The sequence below is a fragment of the Acanthochromis polyacanthus genome, chromosome 21, assembly GCF_021347895.1.
Source record: "Acanthochromis polyacanthus isolate Apoly-LR-REF ecotype Palm Island chromosome 21, KAUST_Apoly_ChrSc, whole genome shotgun sequence".
Lineage (NCBI taxonomy): Eukaryota > Metazoa > Chordata > Actinopteri > Pomacentridae > Acanthochromis > Acanthochromis polyacanthus.
Window position 1 is genome coordinate 26944380 of NC_067133.1, and position 22825 is coordinate 26967204.

The 22825-nt window shown below is 39.4% G+C and overlaps 1 protein-coding gene across 1 annotated transcript in view; it reads left to right on the forward strand.

The window, feature by feature from the left end:
- Positions 1-20651, forward strand: part of prkcbb (protein kinase C, beta b) — a 163562-nt gene extending 142911 nt beyond the window's left edge. The window contains exon 17 of the mRNA XM_051941083.1: positions 16159-20651. Within this exon, the coding sequence (XP_051797043.1) occupies positions 16159-16314 (156 nt within the window). The 3' untranslated portion in view covers positions 16315-20651. The remainder of the gene's footprint in view (positions 1-16158) is intronic.
- Positions 20652-22825: the final 2174 nt, after the last annotated feature.

Below are 22825 nucleotides of genomic sequence, written 5' to 3' on the forward strand. Positions count from 1 at the left end.
GGTTTCAAGGCTGAGAAAATGAAGCCCGGATTTTGCTACTTCCTGGTCGCCGTTTTGGATTTTTTGGAGCCAGTGACGTAAAAAGCGTCATCAAACAGGCTGGACCGGAGAGCAACTAGGGGCAGGATTGGCTGAGGACTCTTATCCCGCCCACATTTTACCGCATAGGCTTCTGTTGCTGTCTATCAATTATAGCCACGTCCCCTGGCTCCGCCAACTTTAACGATTTATTTAAAATTCAGTATTGATTTATTTTAAGATCGGCCACCTGATCTGTTATTTTGACCATGAAAACTAACGGGAATAAAAAATCCTGAGCGTTAGAAAATCAGTCTATCAAATTTTATTTTTTTCAAAAATGAATTGGGGTCTATGGAGAAAAAGCTTTTTGGAGCCAACCCTAGCAGACGGCGTGATATTGCAAGTTTTTTACACTTCCGGGTTGGCTTCAATTCTGGAGCCTGATGCTACGTCCACTATATATACAGTCTATGATATAAAACAATAGATATGTTGTATATCAGAGAAAATGAATATATATAAATGATAGCTGGAGTATCACCATCATTCACATATATATATATATATATATATATATATATATATATATATATATATATATATATAAGTTATATATCAGAGAAAATCATACTAGATATATAAATCATGTATGGAGTATCAATATAATCAATATATCCTAAAACATAATATATATAAATCATATCTGGAGTATTAATACAATCAATATATCAGAGAAATTATTATATAAATCATATATAGACTATCAATATAATTCATACATATATATTTTAAAAAAAAGATATATATCAGAAAATGATAATATATATGTCACAGTAGAGATAGCAATTCAGTAGAATTGGCAATTCTCCTAGTAGAGATGCCAATCGCCATCTCCCCTAGGAGAGATGCCAATTGCAATCTCTTCTAGGAGAATTGCCAATTCTACTAGTAGAGATTGCAATTGGCATCTCTCCCCTAGAACAATTTCCAATTCTACTCGGACAATCTCCAATTCACTCAGAGAAAGTTTAATAATTACAGATTTACATCTCTAAGACATATTCATCATGATGTTAGTTTGTATGTAGTAAATTTAAATATATAATATGATTTTAAGACGTGTTTTGTTTGGCTAGTATATGAATATTGGTACATACAAATAATCAATAATAACTTGAAAATAGTTGGAATCTGGGATCATTGCAAGTAAATATCACAAATATGACAGTTTTCACCTAATGTGGCAGGCATGATGAATGTCACAGAACTTCAAAAATGCCAGCTTGTCACTCTCAAAGTGTCCTTTGACACATGCTCAAAAGAATGTGTGGAAAATAACAACAATATACTGGACATCAGATAATTTATTGTCAATCAAATAAAGTGAGGATGATCAAAGAAGCAATGACATTTCACGAAGTTCCCACATCTGGCAACCCTTTTGAAGAACCCATATCTGAAGGACAGTTTGTCATCTGGGAGTTGGCAAGCACAACACCAGTCGAGCTTCTTGACACCCCACACAGCAAAGTACACAAGATCGCAACAGACAACTATCTGAAGACAGACAACAAGTCAACTTCGATGCAAAGACAAAGAACCTGGTGAAAGCCTACAGTATAGGAGACACAGTGGGAATACGCATCAACGAGGTGGACCGGACCAACACAGATCCTCCAGTTCTGCCCTACAAAGTCATGGAGGTGAACCAACAAGGACAAGACACCATATACATGATCTACACAGCTGGAGGAATTGTGAAGTACAGGTTCAAATCTGAGGACCTTGTGGATATGCGGAATGTTTGCGTTCCCTCTCTGCAAAACCTTAATGTTGAGACACTTGAAGAGGTAACACTGATCCAGGCATCACGCAAGACCACAGAATGGCAAGCCACCACCACCCAGGGATCATCTGTTTGTGCCTGCAAAGGAAGCTGCGTCAGCAACCGGTGTAAATGTAAGAAGGCTGGAATACCATGTTCCACCAAGTGTCATCCTTCTAGTGTTGGTATGTGCCAAAACACACTCCCTTAGTCCCTACAGCCCCTGCCGGCAGGGGCTGTAGGTACTAAGGAGGTGCCTCAAAAACAAGGCTCAGGGACTAAAAGGTTAAACAAATTGGTGCCAAAACAGACTGCAGACAAGCAAATTGATGTTATATAATTAGAAAACTGTAATTGCAACCTGCAAGCAAGATTTACATTTAAAAGTGTATAATTGTTTAATATTGTGTTCTTAAATGGGTGCTATGAACATTAAAACAGCCTGCAGACAAGCAAATTGATGTTATATAATTAGAAAACTGTAATTGCAAACTGCAAGCAAGATTTACATTTAAAAATGTGAAGTGTATAATTGTTTAATATTGTGTTCTATATGGGTGCTATGAACATTATAAAATCATGTGATGAAAATTGTGATGTGAAAAATATGGTGTTGTGTAGAAGAAAATAAAAGCAATATATTTTAACAAAATATCTCGTCTTGTCATTTATACTGTCCACTATTATTGAATTCTGTAAATGTGATATGTTAAAAAAAAAATTGTTACTAGGGATGCTTTTCATATTTTAAGAGTTCAATTGCCATCTCCAAGGAGAATTACCAATTCTCATAAGTGAGATAGCAACTGAGATTGTATTTAGTTAGGATTTCAATCTCCCCTAGGGGAGATGCCAATCGCAATCTCTACTAGTAGAATTGGCAATTCTCCAAGTAGAGATTGCGATTGGCATCTCTACTAGGAGAATTGCCAATTCTACTGAATTGCCATCTCTATCAATCAATCAATCAAAGTTTATTTCTATAGCACTTCTCATACATAAAGTAACACAAAGTGCTTAAGTTAAAAACAAAGAATAAAAACACAATGCCCCACATCCCTCCCAACCCCAACCCCATCATACTCCCTATCAACACACACACATACACATGCAGACAATCACACAGCCACGCACACACACACACACACTTCTATAACAGAAATAATAGCGTTGGTTGGCTGAGAGCAGAAGCGCCAGAAAGAGGAAACACCATCATTGAGAGCTGCCCACACCCAAGGCAGCAGCAGGCCCCAGCAGGCCCCAACAGATCAACTGGCTCCAGGGCCATTAGGCCCAGGCCCTGCCAAAGCCCCAGTTGCAGACGGCACCCCACTGAGGAAACACTGGAATCTAAAATAGACGTGTTGAAAATAACAAGTAAAACTAAAAAATAAAGAATAACATAACTACTAAAAGATGGAGAATAGTAAAATAGTAAGTAAATAGTAAAATAAATGGTAAAATAGATAGTAAAATAAATACTAAAAAAGTGAAGTAATAATATAGTATACAAAATAATAAAATAAATAAATAAAAGCAAGACCAGGGAATAAATAGTATAAATCAAGGCATTAAGATAAAATAAAAGCATTACGTAAAAGCCAGTTTAAAAAGGTGAGTCTTGAGCCTGCATTTAAAAGTCTCTACGTTCTCTACAGCCCTCAGGTCCTCTGGCAGGCTGCTCCACAGGCGAGGGCCGTAATGTTGAAAAGCTGCCTCACCATGAGTCACTGTATTCACCTTGGGAATTATCAAAAGGCCAGTGCCAGAGGACCTGAGGGTCTGTGAGGGTTCATAAGGTAAAAGTAGATCAGACAAATATGAAGGTCCAAGACCATTAATACATTTAAAAACTGTTAAAATAATTTTAAAATCTACCCTGAAGCACACAGGGAGCCAATGCAGTGATCTTAAAACTGGTGTAATGTGGTCCCGCTTTCTGGTCTTCGTCAGGACTCGTGCAGCTGAGTTCTGCAATAATTGGAGTTGAGAGATAGTTTTTTTGGAAGACCAGAAAGCAGGGCATTACAGTAGTCCATTCTACTGGAAATAAAAGCATGCATTAACATCTCTGTGTTTGCTAGGGAGAGAAATGGGCGGACTCTGGCTATATTCTTTAAATGGTAAAAACCTGTTTTAGTTACTTGTTTAATGTGAGGTATAAAATTAAGCTCAGAGTCAAAAATGACGCCCACATTTTTTACAGAAACAGCAGGTTTAAAGGATAGCGAAGACAGTTTTGATAAAAGTTTCTCTCTCTTGGCTTCAGGGCCGATTACTAAAACCTCAGTCTTGTCCTGGTTGAGCTGCAAGAAATTCTCTGCCATCCAAGATTTGATGTCTAAAATACAGCTAAAAACTGCATCGACTGGCCCTGTGTCATCAGGAGACACGGCAATGTAAAGTTGAGTATCATCAGCGTAACTATGAAAACTGATTCTGTGTCTCCTGATGACATCTCCAAGTGGGAGCATGTATAAATTAAAAAGAATGGGACCTAAAATTGAGCCTTGAGGCACGCCATATTTCATTTTGTGGACATCTGATGAGCATGTATCCAAACTTACCAGAAAACTTCTGTCAGAGAGATAGGAGTAAAACCATTTTAAAACAGTCCCTGAGAGGCCGACCAGGTGTTTAAGTCTAGATAAAAGAATTGGGTGATCTACTGTGTCAAAGGCTGCACTTAAGTCCAGTAGCACCAGAACAGAAAGTTTATGGGAGTCTAAATTACTCCTGAGGTCGTTAACAATTTTCAACAAAGCCGTCTCTGTGCTGTGGTTCGTCCTAAAACCTGACTGAAATTTCTCTAAAATATTGTGTCTTTTTAAAAAAGCATTTAGCTGAGTAAAATCAATTTTCTCTAAAACTTTGCTTAAAAATGGTAAGTTGGATACTGGTCTGTAATTATTAAGAATAGCGGGATCCAGATTACTCTTCTTCAGAAGGGGTCTCACCACTGCTGTTTAAAAAGCAGCAGGGAAGACCCCTGTCTGAAGGGAGCAATTCATGATGTTTAAAAGCTCGTCTTCAAGATGCCCACAAAATGTCTTAAAAAATGAAGTGGGGATGGGATCTAAAAGACAGGTTGTTGGGTTCATTTGGGATAAAATTCTACCAAATGTGCTTGCATCAACCAGGCCAAAACTGTCCAGTGTTTCCTCAGTTAAAGACAGAGTCACAGAAGCAGTAAAAGTAGAGGCAGTTTTCACATTTGATAAAATGCTAGATCTAATCGACTCTGTCTTCCTTCCAAAGTGGACTGCAAATTCCTCACAGAGTGTGTTACTTATGATGCCCTAATAATTATTGGAAGTGGGGTTGAGTAGTTTGTCAATGGTTGAGAAAAGAAATTTTGTATTGTTTTTGTGGCTTGCAGTCAGGTTTGAGAAGTAATAATTTCGGGCTTGCTTAAGTGCACTGTTGTATGTTTTTACTAGATCACGAAATATGTGATAGTTTACGGTCAATTTGTTTTTCCTCCATTTTCTCTCCGCTGCTCTGCATTTCCTCTTCAGTGTTTTTGCTTCCTCAGTCCTCCATGGTGGTATGTTTTTTATATATATCTGTTTTGTCACGAAGGGAGCAGCTGAGTCGAGGCTTGACTTGAGTGTACAGTTAAAATAATCAACAATAAAATCACAGGGAGCTGGTAGAAAAGCAGGAGGATATTTCTTTAAAATGTCTAAAAAAATTGCAGCCACTTCAGAAGTCAGATAGCGTTTCCTCACAATTCTCTGACATATATAAATCATATAGCTGTACAAAGCAGAGAGAATAAAATGTAATGTAAATGTAAATTCTCAAGTTAACACAAGAACATGACATCCCTGCCCCAAACCACATTTACACATGTACAAACGTTTTACAGCTAAAACCGATGAAAGAGGACTGTTTTGCAGAGCTTCTTTCTCGTGCTCCCTTTCTGCAGGTCAAGAGAGGTAAGTTTGGCAATATGGTGCAGCCTTATCTTGAGAAACACAGACATAACCAATGACAACAAGCTGGAATGTTGGTTGTCGATACCAAACTGTGTTTCTTCAATGTGTTCCTCAAGCAGAAAAACATCCTCCGTTCCAATCTCCTCCCGAACGATGGGTGTGACTGTTGACACCTTTGGAGCTTGCTTTGTTGAAGCCTGGCGAATCAACCTCTCTGCAACTCTCAGCACCTTATAATAATAATTTAAAAATTATATTTATATAGCGCTTTACACAGTGCTAAAAGACACTTTACACAGTACAGAGAAAATAACAAAGAACAAAGCAACTTTAACATGCAAAGATAAAAAATTAAACAAGATTATAAAATAAAACCTTCACTGTGCCTTGTGATGGAATCAGTAGGCCGCCATTGTTTTTCAGTGCTAGAAGATGGTAGCTCTCATCAAATGATGATGGTAAAGCATCTCTGACCAAGGTTGCACGGCGCACATCACATCACCTTCAAAATGAAAACAGAAGATTTGGAAAAGTCTATACAAAAACATCTTACAAAAGAGGTCAAGCTTGTTTTCTTCCTTCAAATTTCTTACAACCTTTCTTCAACAAAACTCCTATTTTGATGCATATCTGCTGATAATGAACCAAAACTGCTTAAACTGTGAATAACCTTGTTTGCAAACTATTCTACAGTCAGATATTCAGTTGTCTGTATTTTTAAGTAAGTGGGTGGGTATGAAGACATTAGCGGTAGCTTACTGTTGTTAGGGTGAATTACATGTGAACAATACAGTCTGTGCCACCTTTGTAAAATTCGCTGGTCAATGTTATACCAGTAATATTTATTTTAGCTTTCCTGTGTCAGTTGTAATCTAAGTCAGTGTTATGGAATATGACTTATAAAGTCTCAGTTCACAGACGGGTCAACACCGGCAGTAAACATAGCCTAGCTAGCTGGCCACGATTTTGCTGGTGGGCATAAATACAGTACAGTAATATTCGATTCACAAAATACAACCAATAGTAATGTGAACTCTTACCTGTGAAAAGTAATCCCTCGTGCCCAGTTTTCGACGATCCAGCGATTTGAACACGAATATGCGGCACAGTGCTCTGGCATCTGGTTCTTTCTGCTGCTGAACTGTAAGTATGATGACCGGACCAAGATGGCGGCCGTATTTCTCGCTACGCAGCACCCCGAGCGGCGTCTACTCTTTATTATGTCTGTGTGCGCAGCTATCAACTGAACGTGTCACACGCGCGTGCTTTGACACTTGTGCGCCTGACGCGTAGTGGAGTTTCCCCATTGACTTATAGTGGCCTCCCGTTCAGGCACACGTTCACGTGTGATCATTGCTGCGCACTGGCATTCACACTACGCGGAGCGGCCACGCGTAACATTTATGCGTTTTTTTACAACCGCACGCATTAACGCTCACATGAAGATAATAGAACATTTTGGTCACACGCTCACACGCACGGGGAAATAACGTGCGCGAACTCTGTCACGCGTAACAAGAAGCTGCGTGCATATGAAGCAGCGCGTACACGCCTGTCTGTGACTGTTTGACAAATACTGTGACACGTTCACACACCCGTGCGGTTGCAATTTCTGATTGTACACAATAGTTGTTGATCTGCACCGTGCGCAGCATAACGCGTAACATGAGCGCGTCGTGTAGTTGTTCGGTTCCAGCTGATGGCGCTATTGTTCCAAAACACGGGGATAAACTTACCCTGTTTTTATTATTATTATTATTATTGTTATTTGAATTAGGTTCTCAGGCTTCACAGCCCCGAGCCACTAGGCTGCAGTTCTTCTGACGTTTATTATTATTCCATAATTCATTTAGCTTAGCTACTTAGCCTCAAATACGTTTGCATCCATTACATAGCGGTTAAACGCCTTCTTCTTTTCCTTTCGGCTTTTCCCCTCAGGGGTCACCACAGCGAATCAATTGCCTCCATCTAACCCTGTCTGCTGCATCCTCTTCTTTCACACCAACTACCTTCATGTCCTCTTTAACCACATCCATAAACCTCCTCTTTGGTCTTCCTCTAGGCCTCCTGCCTGGCAGTGGGAAACTCAGCATCCTTCTACCAATATATTCACTCTCTCTCCTCTGGACATGTCCGAACCATCTGGCCTCTCTGACTTTATCTCCAAAGCCTCTAACATGTGCTGTCCCTCTGATGTACTCATTCCTGATCCTATCCATCCTGGTCACTCCCAAAGAGAACCTCAGCATCTTCAGTTCTGCTACCTCCAGCTCTGCCTTCTGTCTTTTCCTCAGGGACACTGTCTCCAGACCAAACAACATGGCTGGTCTCACCACAGTTTTGTAAACCTTTCCTTTCATTTTAGCTGAAACTCTTCTATCACACATCACACCTGACACTTTTCTCCAGCCGTTCCAGCCTGCCTGTACACGCTTCTTCACCTCTTTTCCACACTCTCCATTGCTCTGGACTGTTGACCCTAAGTACTTAAAATCCTCCACCTTCTTGATCTCTTCTCCCTGTAACCTCACTCTTCCACTTGGGTCCCTCTCATTCACACACAGATACTCTGTCTTACTGCGGCTAACCTACATAGCGGTTAAACAAACACAATAAATTGATGATAGTATCTATATTTTGTGGGGCATTGTCTTTTTATTCTTTGTTTTTAACTTGTAAAGCACTTTGTGCTACTTTATGTATGAAAAGTGCTATAGAAATAAACTTTGATTGATTGATTAAAATAAATGTTGTGCTTTGTGATTTTAGGATGGGCCAAAAGATAACATATTGATCATGTTGATGTCTGCAAAGTCTAAACAAATCTTACTTTATTTGGTCTGTAGAGAAGAGGACAGCATGAAGGAGCTGCAGGATGAGACCAGTGAGCTGCAGAGTAGTGATCCTGGTAACTGGACCTCATCATCCTAGGCCGACAACTAAATAAAATTAACAAGAAATGTTGCTGATAGCATCTGTAATTTAAAACCATTTTCTCCATTAATTATTAATTTGTCCGTACGATGTTAGAAAATGTTACAAAAAATGCCTGTAATAATTTCCAGCAGTGCTAATTGCCTTGTTATATTTGAGCAACAACTAAAAACCATCAAAGAAATCTGTGTATAAGAAGGCTCGTTGTACAGCTGTAGCCATCTCCCACTGGATTGTTTCGAACACTGGTGTGGTTCAAGAGGCTCCCTCTAACTTCCACTGAATTTCATATGAAGACCACAGTTCCAGGAAGCTTTGGGTCTCCTCCTCAGACCGTTGCTGCTTGGATTTTGCTTCTATATTTACCGGTTTTTAAACACAAACACTGAACATTACTGCTACTCGCTCGGCTGTTTAAAAATGGCGCTTCTGTGTTTCCGCTGTTGACGGTCGGACTGTAACCCCAGCCCCTGACGTACTGGGCTCTCACCTCGGCCCACCTCTGGCCCAGCAACGAGTTGGGGCCGGTGCGAGTCCCAGTTTTTGGAACCCGGAGGCGGCCCACCGCCTGTCGAAAAACAAAAAACCGGAGCCGAATAAGCCACCGACTCCAACCTCGAACCGGAACTGCCTCGGTGGAAAAGGGGAGACTCTTCTTCGTCTTCTTGTTTTCCACCAGTATGGCTCACTGCTGCCTCCTCTGGCTGACTAAAATGAAAGGCCAACTACACGAGACGCTCATGTTACACGCACTGCTGCGCACAGTGCAGATCAACTTTCTATTGTGTAATCAGAAGTTGCGACCAGACGTGTGTGTGAGCGCGTAACGGTATTTGTCAAACAGTGACAGACAGGCGTGTACGCGCTGCTTCATAGGTACGCAGCTTCTTGTTACGCGTGAAATACAATCTGCACGTTACAACGCACGCACGCGTAAAAAAAATAATCATACGTGTACACACACGTTGCTGCAAGTTGCTTTGATTATTTTGAATCGATTCTGACGCCATAGCGTGCGTGCGTACGTGCGTGCGTGCGAGTGTGTGCATGTGCGTGCTTGCTAAATGTGTACAGTTTTCTGCAATGTACACAGTGGACTGTTGTCGAGGTTTTGGGAACATAAACGCATACATGTGTGTGTTTGTGTTGGTGTTTCAGTCAGATAAAATAATGTCTTGACTGCAAGTCAGAAGCTAAATGACAATTAGCCACAGTCAGAACTGAGATGTACTGTATATATATAAATAATGGAATGTCTATGTAGGGGTACAGAGGCCCATTTCTGATGGTTCATTGTGTTAGCTAATGATGCAGAAAGGCTAACTGATGCTTAGAAAACCCTTGTGCAGTAAAGTTAGCACATGAATGAAAGTTTCATGTTTTCATGGAAAACATGAAATTGACTGGGTGACCCCAAACTTTTGAACGATAGTGTGTGTATATATATATATATATGCATATTCCAGTACATCAGAATTACATTTAAATGCCCTGTAGTACACATGCATATAGCTGACTCTGAATACTGGCCTGTTAAGCATTCTATTCTTACACAGCACATATGCAGGTGCATGCTCTTCGTATCCATATGCACGGACTGATGCAGACTTTGAAAGCAGACAGCTGCTATGCAAACAGCGACATTTCTTCTTACATCAGACACGGAAAAACACATGGGGCTCCTGTGGATGTTTCTGAATGCTCTGGGACTTTGCACTTTCTACAGGATATAGAAACTACTTACTGATTTGACCCTATCACGGTGATTATTTCTGAGGTGTGCCGAGCTGCTTCATTACACAGGATTTCTGGATAATTTAGAACTTCCTAATGTGTTTGGGCTTGTCAGTCAGTGCGGCTGCAAAGTTAAGCAGCATCTTCTTCAATTACAGCTGCTTTAATGATTAGTTAAAACGGAGTGGATGATACAGAAACTCTTTGTAAAGTCTTCTCTAGCAAGGATTTGTTTTTTCCTGATACCTGTGCAGTCGGTGTGACGGCAGTGCGGCGATCAGTATGGTCAGAGAAGGGTCCATGAGGACACCTTGCAGACTTGGCTGGATAATGAAATTTGCATCACATGTACCCTTCCAGACTCGTGTAGACAGGCAGATAAGAACATTGAGTGTGTACACATGACACTCCAAGCTCTTTAACTACCAAATACTGTAAGTGTCCCATGAAAACTACTTGAGTATGTTGAAAAATCCAAAGTTTGACAGGTAAATATTGCCTGATTACTGCTGGGCTATGATTGAACTATTATCATCTCAGGAACATATGTGGACACTCCTCTCTTAGTTGACATTTTCCCGGCACTCGTATTAGGTTTATTCTACCTGAAATTTTCTCTTTGTCATTACTGCTCACAGATTCTAGTGACCTCATTCAATCCACTCATCTAAACAACCAGATGCATAACACCTGTTCTTAATCCACACAATGTGTTCTCCACATCTTGTGCTTCACTTCACACACAGTTTATTCAGACACATTCAGATCTTTAGAAGCTTTGTGATCTGCACTATATGAAGTTCTAGGGATGATTGTAAATTGATGGGGTTAAATAAAACTACATCTAAAGCTGATTGAACCACAAGTGGTATTCAAATTGAAAGCTGAACTGCATCCATATGAGTGTTGAACTGACCAGGAGTGCAGGCTTCTCCTGAGAGGAGGCACTCCAGCGGATATCATGGCCTGGAATGGAGAGGTGGATCTGGGCCAGCTGTGGCAGCTGTGTGTCCCTGTGGATGGAGGAAACTCCTCTCAGGACATGAGACAGTTGGCAGATGAAGGTAGGAGATGTGACGTTGGTTTGTGGTTTCTCTCAGCTCTCCTGTCCCTCTCTGTCCTCCTCATTGATGCTTCTGATCCCACCATCATCTTCCTCACTTAGAAATAGAAACTGTTGTGCCAGCATCTTGCCTTCAGAAGTGTTGGACCAACATTATATTCGAAGTCCACTGCTGTAATCCTGCTTCTTTCTCTCTTTCCCTACTCAACCTTGTGTTATTATTCAGACTGTGCCTTCAGATGTTTGCGTTTTTCAGACTCTGGATTTTATGAATATATCTGATAATCTGTTGGCATTCCTTTCTGTCATATTTCACAAAATATTCATGTTTTTTCCTCCTTGGTTGCCCCGTGTGAGGTTTTCTCTGTGACCTCCAGCTTTTATTCCATCCATTTCTTTCCCTCCCTCTTTCCTGCTCTCTTCATTCCACATCTGATCACTATCTATCTACCTGTGGTTTTCTGATATTGTGTCTTAACCAGCAACAGCCTTTACAAAGGGAGTGTTTTCCTGGTTATTTGGTGTCCCCACAGACATAAACACACATATTTGTATGTGTTATGATTATTCACAGAAGGTGAGACCCTGCTGGATGGCATGTCTTCTTACAAACTAGTGAAAAGAAATCATCCAAAACGCACAATTCTGTGTTTATTTTCCTACAGTTTTTTTGGCCATTTGTGCAACTTAGTGTATATTTAATGCAATAATACAAAACAGTCTGCATGTGTAAACATACAATTTCAGACAGCTTGATGTGCAAAAATAATAAGTAACCAACTGGATAAGTTTTATAGTTATAGCTGTTTCAGAAAATATGCACATGATAATAAGTTGTTTAGAGTACAAATGCATGAAATTTGACAATGCATGCTTTTTAAAGATGATTTTCTCAAAATGTCCTTTTTTTCTGAAACCTGGTCGACAGCACATAGACCAGACTTTCTAGTTTTATTCACACTGATTTTGTATAATATATTATAAGATACCATATTTGCATATTTAAGCAATAAAAGTAAGAAAACTTGTCATTCAAAAGTAATTGTTAATGTCAGTATTCATCAGGGGAAGCTTTGAGGTGATATCTGTTCAAATTCTTACCTGTAGATATTGATTCTCTGTAGAAATGCTAAAAATTTACAACAAATAGAATACCAGTCAAAAGTTTGACAAACACCTTCTCATTCAATTGTCTTTATTTAATCAATTTAGACAGTGTAGATTAATACTGAAGACATCAAAACTATGAAAGAATACATATGGAATTATGTTGTAAACAAAAAAATGTTAATCTTCAGTATTAATCTACAATGTAAAAAGTAAAACAAATAAATAAAAAGCATTGAATGAGAAAGTGTATCCAAACATTTGACTGTTACTGTATATTAAAAGGCTGTTTTCTCAAAATGTTCTCATACTTTGATCCAGAAATCTCCTCTTCAGTGGCACTCACATACACCAAATATTCCAGTTTCATTCTTGTCTATATTCTGAAGGTTTTTACGAAGGGGTGCATACATAATTCATTCATAGAATGATTTGCAGAACATTTTATTCCTAAAAACGTTGCAAAAATACATTTTTATTTTTTTAAAATCTTTTATATTTTTGCTGACAATATTATCTGCCTTCATGGAGTGATAAAACAAGACATCCAAAATCTCCTCTGTAAAAGCCCTCGGCTCTAACAGCAAAATAAAACAAGAATTTTGATCCTGGTTTCATCCATTGCTCTGATTTCTATACTGGAAATGTTAGCAAATAAGTGTAAATGCATATTTGAGCATTACATTTTCGAAATCTTGTAATAGAATAAATAGTTTTTGCTAATGTAATTATCAACCTGTGGAAGTTTCATGTTGAGATCTACAAGGAAGAGTTTTAGGACACCTCCGAGGAGAGAATATAATTTTAAAAATCTGATAATAGCAGGTGAAATGTGTGTAGATGCTTCCTCCTTTGTTCCTCATACAGTAGCTGTTTCTGGTGCATCTCAGTAAACAAAGTCGGCCGTATTTGCCTCCCTGACTAGAAGTTCTCACAGTGACTTTGATGAAAGTTGAAAATGAGCACATTGGGGATCATGTGTATTAAAGTCTGTAATGTCTTGGCTCTGGCACTGTCTATGCTTCGCTCTTCTTCTTTGGGGAACATCCCACAAGCCATTTTGGGCATATAGCGCTGTGTGTGTGAATACCATCTTCCCCTCGGTGTTTCCTCCTATACGCAGAGCTTCACTGTATAACATGCAGAGACCCAATAATCTCCAGCCATGCAAGTGTGTCAGTGTGTGTGTGAATCAAATGGCAGCTGCTCTCTTTTACCGCATCTAATGTGCCCCTCCCCCACCGCCTAACATACACTCCTCCATCTTTAACAGTCTGTTCACTCTTTTCTTTCCTCCATCCTTACACAAACTGAGCCAAGTGGTGCATTAACAGCTCTGTGCCCCAGAGAAACCCTCTACTACTACTACTACCACCGCTACTACGACTAGTACACACACACAGACACAGACACACACACACACACACCTCCTACACAAAGTCACAGTTGGTACTCTCATCTCTTTTCTCTCTTGATTTACTGTGTGCACCTCTCCCTCTGTTGAGTCCCCTCTGCACCTCTTCTACCCTCCTCTCAATGCTAAAGCTCCAGAAAACCAGCATTTTTTATTTTATTTTTTTAGATTCACTCCAATGTCTAGCATGTCCCGCCTGCAGTACAAACCTCTTCTCTTGTCAGGTGGTAGTATGCCTTCTGTAGTTGCCATGGTGGACATGGAGGTTCTATGTTATTAAGCTGTGAAAACATCCAGATTCCTCCAATTCACATAAAAAGATTACATTGGAAAATGACTTGTGGCTGGTGCAACCTGACTGTAAAGATTGGATGTTCAGGTGAAGAGGAAAAGGGAAATAACAAAAGAAACAACTGAGCAACGGAAACACAGTTTACTTAATATGCCGTGTGGTCTGTTCTGTGCTGTTGACTGTACATTCTGCACAGTCAAATGATGCATTTGCAGAAGCAACAGGTACATACTGGTACGTACCACCACCAACAATGCTAATGTTTAGAGAGATTTTCTAATTTATGTGTTATATTTCTTACAAATTTCCTGACATTGCCTCGAATTGTGATGAATTTTGAAGGTACATTTGCTGTATGATTTCCATTATCTTTGCATTTCTTTATAAATCAGCAAAAGAAAGTGCAAGGAGCCAATACAGTCAGTACTTTAAAAGTTAGTTTTCTTAAAGGACTGATTTAAGAGTATACACTACTGTTCAAAAGTTTGGGGTCTCCCAGACAATTTCATGTTTTCCATGAAAACTCACACTTTTATTCATGTGCTAACATAATTGCTCAAGGGTTTTCTAATCATCAGTTAGCCTTTCAACACCATTAGCTAACACAATGTAGCATTAGAACACAGGAGTGATGGTTGCTGGAAATGTTCCTCTGTACCCCTATGGAGATATTCCATTAAAAATCATCCATTTCCAGATAGAAAAGTCATTTACCACATTAACAATGTCTAGACTGTGTTTCTGATTCATTGAATGTCATCTTCATTGAGAAAAACTGCTTGTCTTTCAAAAATAGGGACATTTCGAAGTGACCCCAAACTTTTGAAAGATAGTGTACTTATTTACTTTTATTTCAAAAATTGGATAAGGTGATTGTGACCACGTGAATGTCTGTACAGTAAATGCTGCCAATTAGCTTAGTATGAATACTGGAAACGGGTTAGTATTGAACGGACAGACTCATTCTCAGTCCCACAGTCTAATTACAGCTGTTTTGTTAAACCAGCTGGTGTCTCAGAGACGAGCACATGGAGTCTATTGATGGCTGTGTCACCATCAACATTTGACTCCAATTCACATGTAGGAGTTTTTGCAGTTTAAACATGCCTTGTCAGAGGTTGGCGTGGTTCAGGTGGAGGTGGAGTCACAGGACTTTCACACAGGAGACTGAGGTTGACAGCCTGTGTCAGACCATTGTTTTTCCACTTAGTGGAAGTCTCATTTTAAGTCTCATTTTTAAAGGTTAAGCTTCGGTTCCACAACTAATGGGTTAAGCATAGGAAAAGATCATGATTTGGAGTAGAATACACCTCCACAACATTAAGCACATGTCACAAGGCAAGTTTCTTGTTGGTTGAAAAAGAGCAACGGTGACAACACCAGTAGAGAGCATTTGGTTACTGACTCATGGCATCTATTTCAGGTTTTTATATGTATAAAGTGACTACCCTGTGCACTGAAAAATGGTACTAAAAGGTACCTATTGCATTCAAATGAGACGTCAAGGGATCATGACAAAGAGGTCGTATGTGACGACTCAGGAGTAAGACTGGGCTTGATATGAGAGTGTTATCAATGGAAGAAGGAGTGCTATTGAAGTATTCTTAAGGTGCCGTATGCATAATTTGTTCATGGCAAAATTAATGTGCAGAAATGTTGCTTTTAAAACTCTCTAACTGCCAGCAAGATAGACAAAGTGCTTCCACTATTTGAGGTTTAACCTCAGTGCTTTCTGTTCTCCCTCCCTACCCATCCCTCTCTCTTCCAACTGTTTTTTGTCTTTTTCCTTCCATCGCACTCTTCTCCTTTCATAAACTCCACTTGCAGAAAAACCGTCGGGACACCTGCAACTTCGACAAAGAGTTCACCAAAATGGCGACGGACTTGACGCCAACCGACAAACTTGTCATCATGAACCTGGACCAGGACGAGTTCCTCGGCTTCTCCTTCACCAACCCTGAATACGTGGCTCCTGGAAATTAACGCACACAGATAGATAGTAGAGAGGGAGGTTTCCGAACTGATAGGAAGGCAAACTCACATTAAAATTACAGCTGTTTTGTGTGTGTTCAGTAAATGCCTGCATTCCTTTTAGGCCACACTGGGGTCTGTTCAAAAAATCAATACACCCAAGACAGGTATCCCAACACCAAAACCTGCATAAATCACTGGATACCAAAGATTTTGAAGTTTTAAAACAGAAATGTCCAAGGTGTCAAAATCTGCTTTTTGGACACATGGTAGATTTATGTGGGGCGATATCAGTTCCATATGTGAAGCTCAACTAGCTCTCCCTTTATTAATTTCAAGTAATGATTATATAGATCTTGGTTTGCTGCTCTTTTGATGGCATTAGTCTGCTTAAATCCTGCAACAAGCTTTTCACTGTTTTTAGCATTCTTAAGTGAAGTGTTGTGATATGTTCTCTTGTTATTCCACACTTTTCATCGCATCATTGTGACATCAAAAATGAAACCACTGAAAAATAACTAGTCATTGAAATGAAACCCAGATTGTCCTGAATGCATTCGGGCAGCAGTTTCAGTCACTGGGGTGGGATTTACCTGGTTTTGTTGAAGTGGCTGCAATTGATAAGTAACTATATAGAGAGAATAATCATCGTTCAATTTTTTTTAAATATGCCACAGACTCTTTAGTCCTGCTTTCAGTCATGTCCTCTGTGGCCAAATGGGACCAACAACTACAAAGCACAATGGGAATGTACATTTGACATAGATTAGTGAATGTTATGTCATGCTGTTAGATGTGTAAAGTTTTATATATTTTGCTGTCTTTGTAAAAATGTATAGAAGGAAAACTTTATAACTTCCTCAGTTTAACAACTTGCATCCACACCTACATCTTCAGCAACCATTTACTGCAAGTGTGGGAAACAGAGGCAGGCTTTTCCTGCACTGGTAGCCATCTTTGCCATGCACCAAGAACAGCACTGCCTCCAATTTTTGTATGTTGACCGTCGTTCCCTGTTTCAAGCAGCCACAAGCTGCCAGTGTGGAAGCGCTGACACACTTAAACTGAACATCTCACACTGGGCCATCACAGAGGAATATGGCTAATGAGCAAACATCACAGCTTGTCAAACCTTTTTCTTTTCCCTCTTTTTCTTTATTTTGGCTCTTGCCTTTCCCCCTCTCTCCCTCCTCTTATCCCTCTCTTGTCTCTCTTTTTATTTTTTGTTTGTTTTGGCTCTAATCCGTACTTCTGACAAGGCCTCAGTGGGAGCCTAGTGTGACATGGTGTCACAAGGCCTGGCGATGCAGCAGTCACCAGTGGAGCATGCACACACAAACACAGACACACACGCACAGCGAACGATGAGCTGCTTTGACAACCCCCAAGTGAGTAATTTCACAAACAGCAATAATAACAACGGCAATGCTGCTTTTTCTCATTTCATTATTTTTGCACCTAATTCCTCTAATCCATTTGTGTATGTGTGTGTGTGTGTGTGTGTGTGTGTGTGTGTGTGTGTGTGTGTGTGTGTGTGTGTGTGTGTGTGTGTGTGTTTCATACTGTGTTTGCGTGCATTAGCATATATGCATGTACTGACTTGTCCATAAGTTAGAATATACGTAACAACATAAGTGTGGAAGTGTGCGTGGAAGTGTGTGTGTGACTCAACTGAATACAAGCAATTACTTCAAATTCACCTGAAATTCAGGAAATCTGCCGTCTAGCTTGAAACCCACATTACACTGGCTGTAATGCCAACTATCTCCATGTACTATACACACACATGCACACACACACACTCAAACATATGGCCATATAGTCCGATCCATGACTGAGGGTTGGAATTATTAGGTGAAGCGTAACAAGGCGGACAATGACTGTGAAATGTTCGCTCCTGGAGGCACACAAGACATATACTGTAGGTCCATTGCACAGGCCTAGATTTTTTTCCCCCTTCTTTAGCACAAACAGTACCCTCATGTACACTGTATAAAGCGCACACGCCTATATTGTACACTGACAGTCATTAAAAACTTTGAGACCATATTTTTCAACATAATTTTTATTTTGAAGCCTGAAACTGGATTTTCTTCATATGAATCATTTGTTTAGCATATTGGCATACAGAAACAAAAATCTAAAGTTTCAAGAATGATTTCAAAATAAAGAATTTCACAAAAGAAAACAGCACCTGCCAAACACAAAGTCACAACAGCCAATACCGAGTATGGCCTCCATTTGCTTGGATGCAGGCAGCAGTCCGTCGGTGCATGCTTTGAACCAGGCTTCTGATTGTGGGTTGGGAACAGCCCATACGCCTGGCTACATCACTGTAGCTCAAACCGGCCTCCACCATACCCAGTGCCCGGAGACGTTGTTCATGTGATAGACGCGGCATGATGCTGTTCACTGGACTAACAATGGTGGCCTTTTTTGGGCCTTTATATAGGCCTTCAAAACCCATTCTCAAATTGTGCAGATACTCACTGAGTATTGCTTTGTGTGTATTTGGTTCACTTTTGCAAAGTGACCAACCCATGTGCAATGAATCATGACAAAATGACAACTCATCATTATCTCAACTACCAGGGCACTAGATCATCAGTAAATCCACGATCAATAATTACAACCCCTCGACAAGTAGAATTCTGCGTACATTTCTACCTCAAAGTTTCTATTGACTGTCAGTATACATATATATATCAATATGCACAGCAACCCTTTCCTGAGTCTTTGCAATTTCACCCTGCAGTCCTTTTTGTTTTGTGTAGATGTTGTAAAATGTAAAATACATGAAATACATTTTGTGTATCGGCCTTTCTCATAGTAGAACTGTACATTGCTCTGATTGAGGGTGTAAATAAATATTAATCACACCTAATCTTAACATCTGCTGTTGAGAATCGTAGACCCTGAAGCATTATAGCACTCGACAGCTGTCTACCTGTTTGTATGGCTGAGTTATTGAATGAGTGTGTCGCTGTACATGCATGTAACTCGGATATGTTAAGTACTGTACAATTTAGTATAGATTTGTCTTTAGTAAGAACATTTAATAAGAAAATATATCTCTATTGTCACCTGATTAAACAGCACAGACTTAAAGCTAGCAGGAGATTAAAACTGATCTACAGTAACACACAGAAGTTGTGTGAAGCTCCATTCTTCATATGAATTTAAAATAATCATCAACAAGTGCACATTTATGTTTTGTGTTAAGGTTCATGACTATGGGGAATTATACTATGCATGCATGTGATGATCTCTCTCTGTTTTATATCCTATAATATGGATTTATTCTATATTAAGTGTTTGACTGGTGTATGATGATTACTTTATTGGACAATAATAGAATTTATGTTGCTTGATTTATGATAAAATAATGTCTCATGTCATTGCTTCATATTTACTCAGTATTATACAAGAAACACATTCTGCTTTATTTGTACATATATAAATATTTTTCAAGTACATAGGGGTAAGAGTCTTCCATTCCATAGTTACATTTATACATATAGAAACCGATGTGTTTAGGGGTAAAAATAATAAACATATGAGTTGCAATAGAAAAATATCTGTGCTGACTGCAATGTAATGACATCTGAAATCAAAAACCTACCAGTTTAATGTTCACATAGTCTTACAGGTTTGTAGTAGAGTGACTGATCTGGCCTAAAAGTGTCCTCAGTCCGTCCCACCTTTCTTTATGTCCGACCTTTTCTTTGATCACGCCTTCTCACCTGTCATTTTATTTTTTCTTCTGACCTTTCTCTCTCCTTCTTCTCTCATTCTCTCCCACTCATCATCCTGGTTGTCTTTTTCTTTCCTCATTTTCTTTTCTCTTGACCTTTATCCTTCTTCTATAGGCTTTCTTTCCTATGCTCACCCTCTCCAACCACTTTCCTTCTTCTCTTCTCTTCTCTTCTCTTCTCTTCTCTTCTCTTCTCTTCTCTTCTCTTCTCTTCTCTTCTCTTCTCTTCTCTTGGCATTTTTTTCTCCTCTCATTATCCCTGATTTCTCCCATACTGCCTTTATTTTCTAATTCGTTCTCCCACCATTTGCAGTCTTTCTAAGGCCACTTAACACTAAAGTTGACATTTGATGAGCTACATTTCAATAACAATTTGACGGCTGCCTTTTCAACTTACTTCTGCTTTGATTTTAGCTGGGCTTACATGTGACACACCGAGTCACTTATCAATAACCTGGAGATAACTTTCAGTATTTAAATGCAGAGTGGCAATGATACTGCAAGAGAAGAGTAATTATGTGAGATAGTTCACTGATAAGCAAATCTGTATTGTGATGTTTTCAATTGTAGAAAAATAAATCATGTTGAAAAGTCACATGTTGCCTTGTTTCCGGTCAAATGTTCTTTATCTGTGACTAACATGGATGGTGATTTTATATTGTGCTGAATGTTAATATCAGTATTTCTCTGGTGCAAAGAAAGACTAAAAAAACAAAAAACAAACTGTTAATCCAGCATTACAGTAAATTTATGTGTAAAGTCATTCTTTGCATTCTTATGGAGTCAGGCTGCGCCATAAAAAATAGAAAATAAATGTATTAAGACTTTTAGAAGTGTCCTGTAATTCTCTTATCACAAAGGATATGTAATTTTGACCATTAAAAAAAAAAAATAGGTAGAACAGCTATTGCAAGCAAATGTACTGATATAATTGACTTCACTATCAATGTTTTGTTAAATTATATAGTTTTTTATTAATATAATAAATGGGACACATGAAAAACTTGTCTTTCAGTGGTGCAAATATAGATTATGCTAACCTAACTGATGCTGATCAGACAACAACATTGACATAGTTTGAGGTATACCATGCTACTTGAGAAATGTACTTTATATCTTCTTAGTTTAAATCATTAATTAGCATTTTAATCAAATTGTCATCTATATTGCAAAATACCCTTTCTCCTTTCTCTAAACAGGAAATTAATTTACAAGCTCATATTAATTTCACCGGTTAGCTTGTTAGCCACCAACAACCTGTAGAAAGTTGGTGTAAATACTTGGTCAGAGAGCATCTCTGTTTTGTCAAGTGCAACATGTTTTATTTATTTTGGCAACAAGTCCAAATTTTGCAACCAGTTGAATTCATCAGTGTTAATTATAGCTGTGTTGTGCTAGCCTAGCTACGCTAGACCCATGTTACTGAAGGCACAAGGGTCTAGGCACGCTCGACAGGGAAGGAGGCGGGCTAAAAGGTTGTCTATCAAATCACTCTGCAGCAATTGGGTAAGTATACAACCAATCAGCGCAACGAATAGGCTCCTAGAGCGCCGGAATTCAGAGGATGCGGTAGTTCGGTGAAGCCTTATTTATACAGTCAATGGATGAAGCTCAAGTATGTTACAGACATGTTAACAGAAAGATTATTCAGAGTCGGTGCTCATGAAGCTCAACGACTGTTGTCGTTTTTGTTGTCGACCCTGGCAGAGAATGAAATTCGTTGCCGTGTGTTGTCTAGCGCGGCTAGGCTAGTTGTTTCCGGTTGTTTCTGTCAGAATCGTCGTGCCTCTGTTGTCACTTAGTTACGCCCGCCTTCTGACTCTACACTTCATGGTGATTCGTCGGCCAGTTTTAGGAGCATCCAGCCTCGAGCCTTATGGAGGGTAACTAGACCCACCCTGGCAGAGAATTAAATTCATTGCCGTGGGTTGTCTAGCTCGGCTAGGCTAGTGTTGTGCCTTTGTTTGAGTAGATTTTGGCTTTTCAGAGGGATCATGGTTTGGGTTAAAAAAAAAATGACTTTATGAATGAACAGTACATTAAGTTAGTTTCTGTCATCCCATCCATCCACCCCGACCTCCTCACTCACAATTTTAGCTCCTGAAAGCTTCCAGTAATTAGGAATGCCATGGGAGTTTACTTGAAGGCACTGGTACGTTGCCATTTTGTTAGACACAATAAATCTGTATGTGTGCTACAAGGCATGGAGATTAATGGGGTGCCTGTTAGTGATGTGCTGTGCATGGTGCAGAAGTCTTTATTATACATATTTTGAATTGGCATTGCCTGCCCTTCATTTTACATTTATATACACACCGCTGTATAGACATCCCATATGACCATGCTTGGCTTCATCTGCTTTTCTGATAGTCATAATCACACTTCTCATAATGACAACATCAATATATGAGAGAGTGTGGGATCAGCTGAGGGGATAGTGGGAGTGAAATGAAATTTAAAACAAGTGCAAGGAATGAAAAATGAGGATGAAGGACGTGTGATGGGAAAGAAGAGGAAACAGGAGATGGTCAACAAACACAGCAGGTTGCCAATAAACTGCTGTACCCGCTTCTCTACACACTTGGCATACACACAAAGTGCAATGGTATAAAAGACTTGACATTTGTTCCATATGAGAATACACAGAACTGTGAAAAATACAAAATGTTCTGTCCTGCCAAACACTAACCTTCCCTGAAGACAATGACATTTCCCAAATAAACCAAAGTCATGTGTGCATGCAGGCATACAGTACAGGGTGAATTAGCC